At 30.3% G+C, this 7391-nt stretch overlaps 1 protein-coding gene across 1 annotated transcript; it reads right to left on the bottom strand.

The window, feature by feature from the left end:
- Nucleotides 1-533: 533 nt before the first annotated feature.
- On the bottom strand, nt 534-2717 carry LOC127098384 (pentatricopeptide repeat-containing protein At3g04760, chloroplastic). The gene is made up of 2 exons (XM_051036970.1): nt 1046-2717; nt 534-737 (listed from the first exon to the last, which is right to left on the bottom strand). Exon 1 carries the CDS (start codon nt 2624-2626, stop codon nt 1130-1132), a length of 1497 nt encoding a protein of 498 aa, XP_050892927.1. The 5' UTR covers nt 2627-2717; the 3' UTR covers nt 534-737; nt 1046-1129.
- Nucleotides 2718-7391: the final 4674 nt, after the last annotated feature.

Raw genomic sequence — 7391 nt, 5'->3', positions numbered from 1 at the left:
ATATAAATTTTGATATTTAAAAGCTTATTACTTGAATTAAAATATCATCAATTTTATTTTATTATATAAAAAAAAATATTCTTCATATTATTAGTTTCATTTGTGTGATTTTTATAGACGACTTCTATCAAATTATTATATTGTTCTTCATATTCAAATTATTTTTATATTTTTATATTTAATATAAATTAGAATTACTATTTTTTATTTTTATTTTTATGTTTATTTATGTTTGTGTTTTTTTTAAATTTTATTATGCATTCTATATTTATTTTGTAAAAAATTTATGTTTATTTATGTTCTTTTTTATTTATTTTGTTATGCATTCTATTATATGTTCTTTTATATAAAATTTTAAACCATTTATTTAATTTTTTAATAATAAATTATTTTATGTATTTGTTTTGTTAGATGGTTGATCATGATTAAAATTGTTATCAACAAATTATTTGCCAGAGAGTTCTAATTTGAATCAAATATACAAAAAAAATTAACATTATGTTATAAATTATAAAAAATATAATCATTCAACATCAAAAAATTTGTGTTTTATTATTTATACATGTTTTATTACCAATTTTTTGTGTGAATGTCATACAACTTATATAATATTATAATAATAAAAACATAACTTATTAATAAAATTGATCACTTCCTCCTTATAAACCAAACACATTTCTAATTAAAATCTCTTGATCTCCTCCCAAGTTCTCTCCCCATTCATTAACAAGACAGGCCTACAAAAACATTTAAATATGTGAAAATCAATGCATCTAGAATTAATTTTGATCTAAGAGTAGAACCAAACATACATTAATGTATTTAATATTCTAAATCGAATGCTTTCAAGTTATGATATCTCATTGCCTCATAAAAAAGTTATGATAACATGTTTTTCCTAGTCATAATAACATGTTTGTCAGAAGTAACCATCCATTTGATATTTGTGTAAACTTCAAAAACCTTTAAACATCAAACAAATTGGGAGCAAGCAATAAGTTGGCACTCATTAATTGAATTGAACAAAATATCTTATTGAGAAGACCTGGATAAATCAATTTTATGCCCATGAAGTTAGTTATTTCTGATATTGCAAGCTCTTTGTGCACATCAAACACAGGAAACTAGTTCATTCTGATATTGCAAGCTCTTTGTGCACATCATACACAGGAAACGCTTTGTTGAAACGTTTGAATGAATCCTCCGAAATAGCATCCATATTAACAAGTGAGTTAGCCAACTCCCTCGCGTCATATCGCCAGCCACCATAACCAATCCCTTGAATCAACAATATGTAGGTTTTTTCATTTGGTAAGCATCCTCTCAGATTCATAGCAGCAAGCACCTCAATAGCATCTATGATTCTTTCCACCTTGCACAATCCAAGAATAACAGCATTGTAACTAATAACATTAGGCTGAAACTTGCGACTCTCCATCATGTCAACCAACAACTCAATTGCCTGATCCACCAATCCATCTCTGCACAAGCAAGAAATAAGTGAATTATACGTGATCTCGGTAGGATCAATGTCTTTGCTTAACATCTCCAAAATCATCCCCAACGCTCTAATTTTATCGCCACTACTCCACAATGCACCAAACAATGTATTATAAGAAGTTGCATTTGGAGAACAACCCACTTCGCCGAGCTTCTCAAAGATGTTCAATGCCTCGTCAGCATGTCCTTTCTTACACAGAGAAGCCAAGATCGAGTGATAGCAAACAATATCAGGCAAACAACCATCTGATATCATGTCATCCACAAACTCTATAGCCAAATTTACTTTTCCTTCTTTGCAAAAGGCAGAAATCAATGGATCATAACAATAAACATCAGGAGCCAAACCTCTCTTCTTCATACCCTTCAACACATTCTCGGCCTCGTCAATTTTACCATCACGACAAAGGAAACTAATCATCGTGCTGTATGTTACAGCACACGGCTCACAACCTTTATCCAACATATCAGATATCAAACTCTCCCCAGCTTCCCATTTACCTTCAGACAAAAGACTCCTCAGCAGAATATTATAAGTACCCACATCAGGTAAAAAGCCTCTCTTTTTCATTCTATCAAGCACCTTATTGGCAGCATCAATTCTATTGGCTTTATAAAGCCCATTTATAACTGCATTATAAGCTAAAACATCAGGCTCGCCGTGCTTTTCCAAAATCTGCATAACCTGAATAGCTTTCTCGATTTTCTTAGAATTGAAAAAACCCTTAATCAATTTTGTGCAAAGAATAACATTAGGTTTATAACCCCTATTAACCATGTGCTTAAGAAAAGAGAGAGCTTCGTCGTAGTTAGCTGATCTGCAAGACCTGTTGAGAGCTTTAATTAAATTAGTGTCTCGAAAGTCGTAATTTTGATCAAGTTTTGGCCTTGTTTCGTTGACCCTGATTTGCTCTTGGTTGATTCTTACTCTTCGCTTGTTAGTGTTACCTTCGTTTGGAAGTGGGGTTGAGGAAGTGACGATAGTGTTGGGATTTGAATGGCAAGAAGTGCGGTTTGGGTGGCTTCTGAAATTGAGAGTGTGCGACAAGAATTCAGTTGAAAATGTTGTCATTGATAATGAGGATGGTGTTGTCGGTTGTTGTTGCAGTTGTAGTTGGAGATTCATGGGTTGAGTTTGGAGAAAGTGTAGTATCACAGAATGAATAAGGCAATGGCTATTCACCTTATCCTAACCAAATCCCCGCCATATATGATATGGCTATTCACCTTAATTAATGTTTTTTTGTTATATATTAAATATATAAATTGATTTTCAACAAAATAAAAACTGTTTATGAGAAATACAAAAAATACAGTGACTCTTTAAAAATGAATGTATTAATTTAGTATTTAGGAATTTTAAATATCCATAAAATAAACTATAGCTATTTTTTACAGTAAATTTTGGAGGTATTTAAAGTCCTTTTAAATCAAGAGGGCTCTCTCCTCAAACTCGTTAATATAGTATTTCTTCCATTTCATAATGAATGATTCCATTTGAATAAAAGAGTGTCCCAAAATGAATGATTAATTTTAATTTTTATTATATTTTTTTCAATTCTACCCTCTAATTAATATCAATTTATTATTCTCAACATTTGACAAGGACATTTTAGTAAAAATGACATTCTCTCTTTCACTTATTCTCTTTTCTTAATTTGTGTGAAATGATAGTAAATTGAATAAATAAAAGAGAAATAGTAATAATTTTATTGAAAAATATTATATAAATAAAAGAGAAATAGTAATAATTTTATTGAAGTATTCATCACTATTCCGATCAAAAACCCAAATAATTAAGGTCTCATTTTAAATTCATTTTATTTTATCTAATATATAAAAGTTAGTTAACATGGAAAATAAAGGACATTCTCGGGTCTTTATTTTACTATACTCATATTAAATTTTGATCTGACTTGGATGTTGGTGTGCTAATTTTGCAGATCCACCTTGCGCCACCATATTTGAGATCAACGCCATTGGCTCATGATATTTGGTTCACCAATGACATCCAATTTTGGTTCCTAAACGGAACAGCGACATCGTCTATGAGAATCGACTTATGATTCCCGTGTTTTCCACAATTTTCACATTCGCTCTTTAATTCGCCAATTCATTGCGTGTTAAGAAATCAAGAGTGACCATAATCGAATGCGGAGATCCTTCGTATTCGATCTTATTGATCATCGTTCCAACCTCGATTCGTCGAATTTACATATCCCTGATTCCCCTGTAAACACCTTGAAGTCAAAGATCATTTGATTCTCTAGATCCAAATCTGAATCTACGCTAGAATTGCCAAATAATGTAGGAAATTACCTTCAAGATCATGATGGAACTCCTGAATAACCCTCTGATGTTATGTTACCTCAGTTATATGTCACTAGCGTGATGCTTACAATGATGGCTTCGAAGATACGACAAGTACATAGCTACCGCTCACGCATATCTGTTACAACAACACCTTTTCAGGCAATAAAGGATCTTCTAATGACGAATGGAGACTATCTCATGCCATATCTGATATATCGTGATGAAACTAGCATCGCAGATAAAGCTACTTAGTCGTAGCAAGGTGAAACAAAATTCAATGCAAAACTATTTGCAGTTGAAAGAATGATCACTAAGGATGATGCTTCGCACCGCTATGACACGAAGTGTTGAACATTTTAACTTTGTTGCATTTTCTCCTCAACACTTATATCTAGGGGCAGTTGTTTTCAGCGATGGTCTCCTGATAAGATTCCTCTTCCATATGGCCATTGAGCATTGCGTCGAGAATTAAAGATGGCCAAGCACAAGCACGTTCAAAGAAAGAAAATGTTGAGCCAACTACAGTTACAGGCTGCCCGGTGATGATAATAGGTTCTGTTGGAGTAAGCCCTAATAGCCAATTAGTATTGGTTGTATATATTTTTTGTATCACAACCTTGATATATATATATATATATATATATATATATATATATATATATATATATATATATATATATATATATATATATATATATATATATATATATATATATATATATATATTTCTTATTAGGTATTGTATTTATTATGTCATTTGTATATGAGATAATAAAGTCTTTAGAATAATTAGTCAGTTTAATGATCCATTAAGTGTGACTTAATTGTGAGATCTCATTAAACATAAGGACATTATTCTTAAAGTAAGATAACAGTAATGCATAAAGACTATTATGTTAGTAGACTGATGACTGTATATCATGGATCATGGATATGGGATATCAAGTATTCACCTAGGTATAACTATTAGAAGTAATATTTATACTAGATCGATCCGCCATAATAATACTATATAGTTTGTTATGCAAGTGTCATAAGTTATTCTCATAGTGATAATGGTGTATATCATCCTTCGATCTAAAACCACTATGGATCCTAGATGTGGATTCTAGTACTTTATTGACAATCAAACAATGTCTGTAACAGGATAATCGTAAAGATGGTTAATTGGTACTTTACAAATCATGTTGAGGGACATGAGTGACCTAGATGAGATTTTCCCCTCCTACATATACATGAGTAATATTTGTGGGTCTCTTGATAGAGTATGACTATAAAATGCATTGTCGTGGTCAAACTAGTCGATATGAGATATTTGACTTATTTGTTGCTATCAAGTATACTCGGGGATCAAGAAATAAAATATTAGACTATACAAGGATGACGCATTATATGTCTTGTGTTCAATATAAATATAAGAGAAAATGATGATTGTACACATGATCATTATCACATACATGTTATGTCAAATCAGACGATATTCTCGTCACTTGGGTAACAGTGATGTGTTGCCAGATATCGTTCATTGTTTATAATATTAAACATGTAATTTTATATTATTGTCAATCTTACGAGAACCTACAAGGTCACACACATAGAGTATTGATAGTAGAGTGAACGATTAAATTAAATAAGATTTAATTTAATTATGTATTAATTGTATTTAAATTGTTTAATACATTAGCACATATATAATTTGTTTGATTAAATAGGATTTAATTAAATAAATAAGAATTGGCAATTGATTAAGTTAAATATGATTTAATTTAATTAATATTTTATTTATTTAATTAAAAGAGTTTAATTAAATATAATTAATATTTAATTAAATAAGATTGTGTTTATTTTCGAAAAGTCCAAAATAAGAACATTAGGGTTTTAGAGTAGCTCTCTATAAATATAGAAACTCTTTCCCTTGCAATTCTAATTGTCAATTTTGTCATTCTCTGAAAACGGCTAGCAGCCTTTCACTTTGCACTCGTATGGACTACGTAGAGATGTCGATATCTTCTGTCGTTCATGATCAAAGATAAAACACGTTTCAAGAGGTAATTACTAAATATTTATTTTGGTGAGTTTAATTTGTGATTAATGATTTAATCAAGATCCATTTATCAGGATTGTTCCGCTAAGAGGATCAAAATTTTGAAAAACCTCTATTAAATCTCTTGAGTGGTATCATAACTTCTGATTATGATTAAATTATTGATTTTGAATCAGTTTAATTAAATAATTTTAAAATTAGATTTTAAATTTTGTTTGATTTGAATATCATTGTAATGTTAGCTTTTGTCGATGCCGATAGACTGATATTTTTCGTATCATATTTCAAAAGGTTTTTTTTATTATTATATATTAAACAAGCTTCTAATATTTCGTAAATTGTATGTAAGATGGTTTGACATAAAATGTTAACTCTATTATACCACTACTAGAAAAACTCTGCTTTCCTGCGAATTTGAGCCAAAATTCCGCAGGTTTCCTGCAGTTTTTCGTGCTGTTTTTGGTTCCCAGCTAAAACCTTTGTGGTAATGAAAATCCGCAGGTAAAACCACAGGAACCAATATCCGCACGTAAATTCGCATGACTTAAAATCCGTAGGTAAATCTGCAACTAATATATTTCAAAATTAAAAAAATTAACTAAATTTAAATGATAAATTGAGACTGTATTTTATTTATTTTTGCCTCTCTCATTTGATTCACCACCATTGTCAACATCTGAGCGAGCACATATAACTTCAAAACGTGCACTCGAAACAAAATTGACCATAACAAGTCTAATACATCTTATATGGCCATTCATTTCTGCAAAGTGAAAAGTTATTCTTTCACTGAAATAATCTTTTCTCATAACCAGTTATTACATTACATAGTATATATAAACTCTAGCGATTTTAAAAATTAAACTTTCATCATGAAAAAGAGAAGAAAAAAATTAACACAACTCACATTTACGATTACTCAGTGAATATTAATATCATGGTAAAATACTTATGCAATTGCGATTGTGGAGATCTCAAAACATTTATATTATGATGGGGTTGGAACCATAAAGAACAAAATAAGTTTATGTGTGTGTGGTGTGGTTTTAATTATATCAGCTTGTTTTATGTGTATTTAGTTTATGAACTTGTTATACATAGTTTAGTATAAAAGATAAAATGTTATTATCTTTTTTTTCATCTTAAAGAAATAATGGATGTCTATGAAGGTAGACAAAAGCTGTAAAAGATTGGTGGTGGGTTTGGATCCTGCAAAAATCACTCCAATACATACTTAATGCTACTTTACTTTAGATTATTGGGCAAAATATATGAGACAATTTTATTTTAGATACTCCCCCTTCTAAGCCTTTGATCCATCCTGCTTAAACTTGCTTGAACCAAAAGAAGTAGAAAAATCAACCTTCTTATTCGGAACACCTTGCAATGATCGAATTGGATTTTCAGGTGAGAAAAAATTTGGATGACAAGTAAAAACAAAAGGAAGATCAAAACATTCCATATTCCTCCTCAAATTCCATCAGACAAGGAGGTCAATGTCCATAGATTATGTCAAGAGTCTTCACTGGATCTA

Source organism: Lathyrus oleraceus, chromosome 6, assembly GCF_024323335.1.
Source record: "Lathyrus oleraceus cultivar Zhongwan6 chromosome 6, CAAS_Psat_ZW6_1.0, whole genome shotgun sequence".
Classification (NCBI taxonomy): domain Eukaryota; kingdom Viridiplantae; phylum Streptophyta; class Magnoliopsida; order Fabales; family Fabaceae; genus Lathyrus; species Lathyrus oleraceus.
Note: the sequence above shows the minus strand (reverse complement) of the source record. Positions and strands in the feature narration are given on the sequence as shown.

Coding starts and splice junctions, on each gene's coding strand:
- LOC127098384 (XM_051036970.1), bottom strand. CDS start 2,626: ATGAATCTCCAACTACAACTGCAACAACAACCGACAACACCATCCTCA.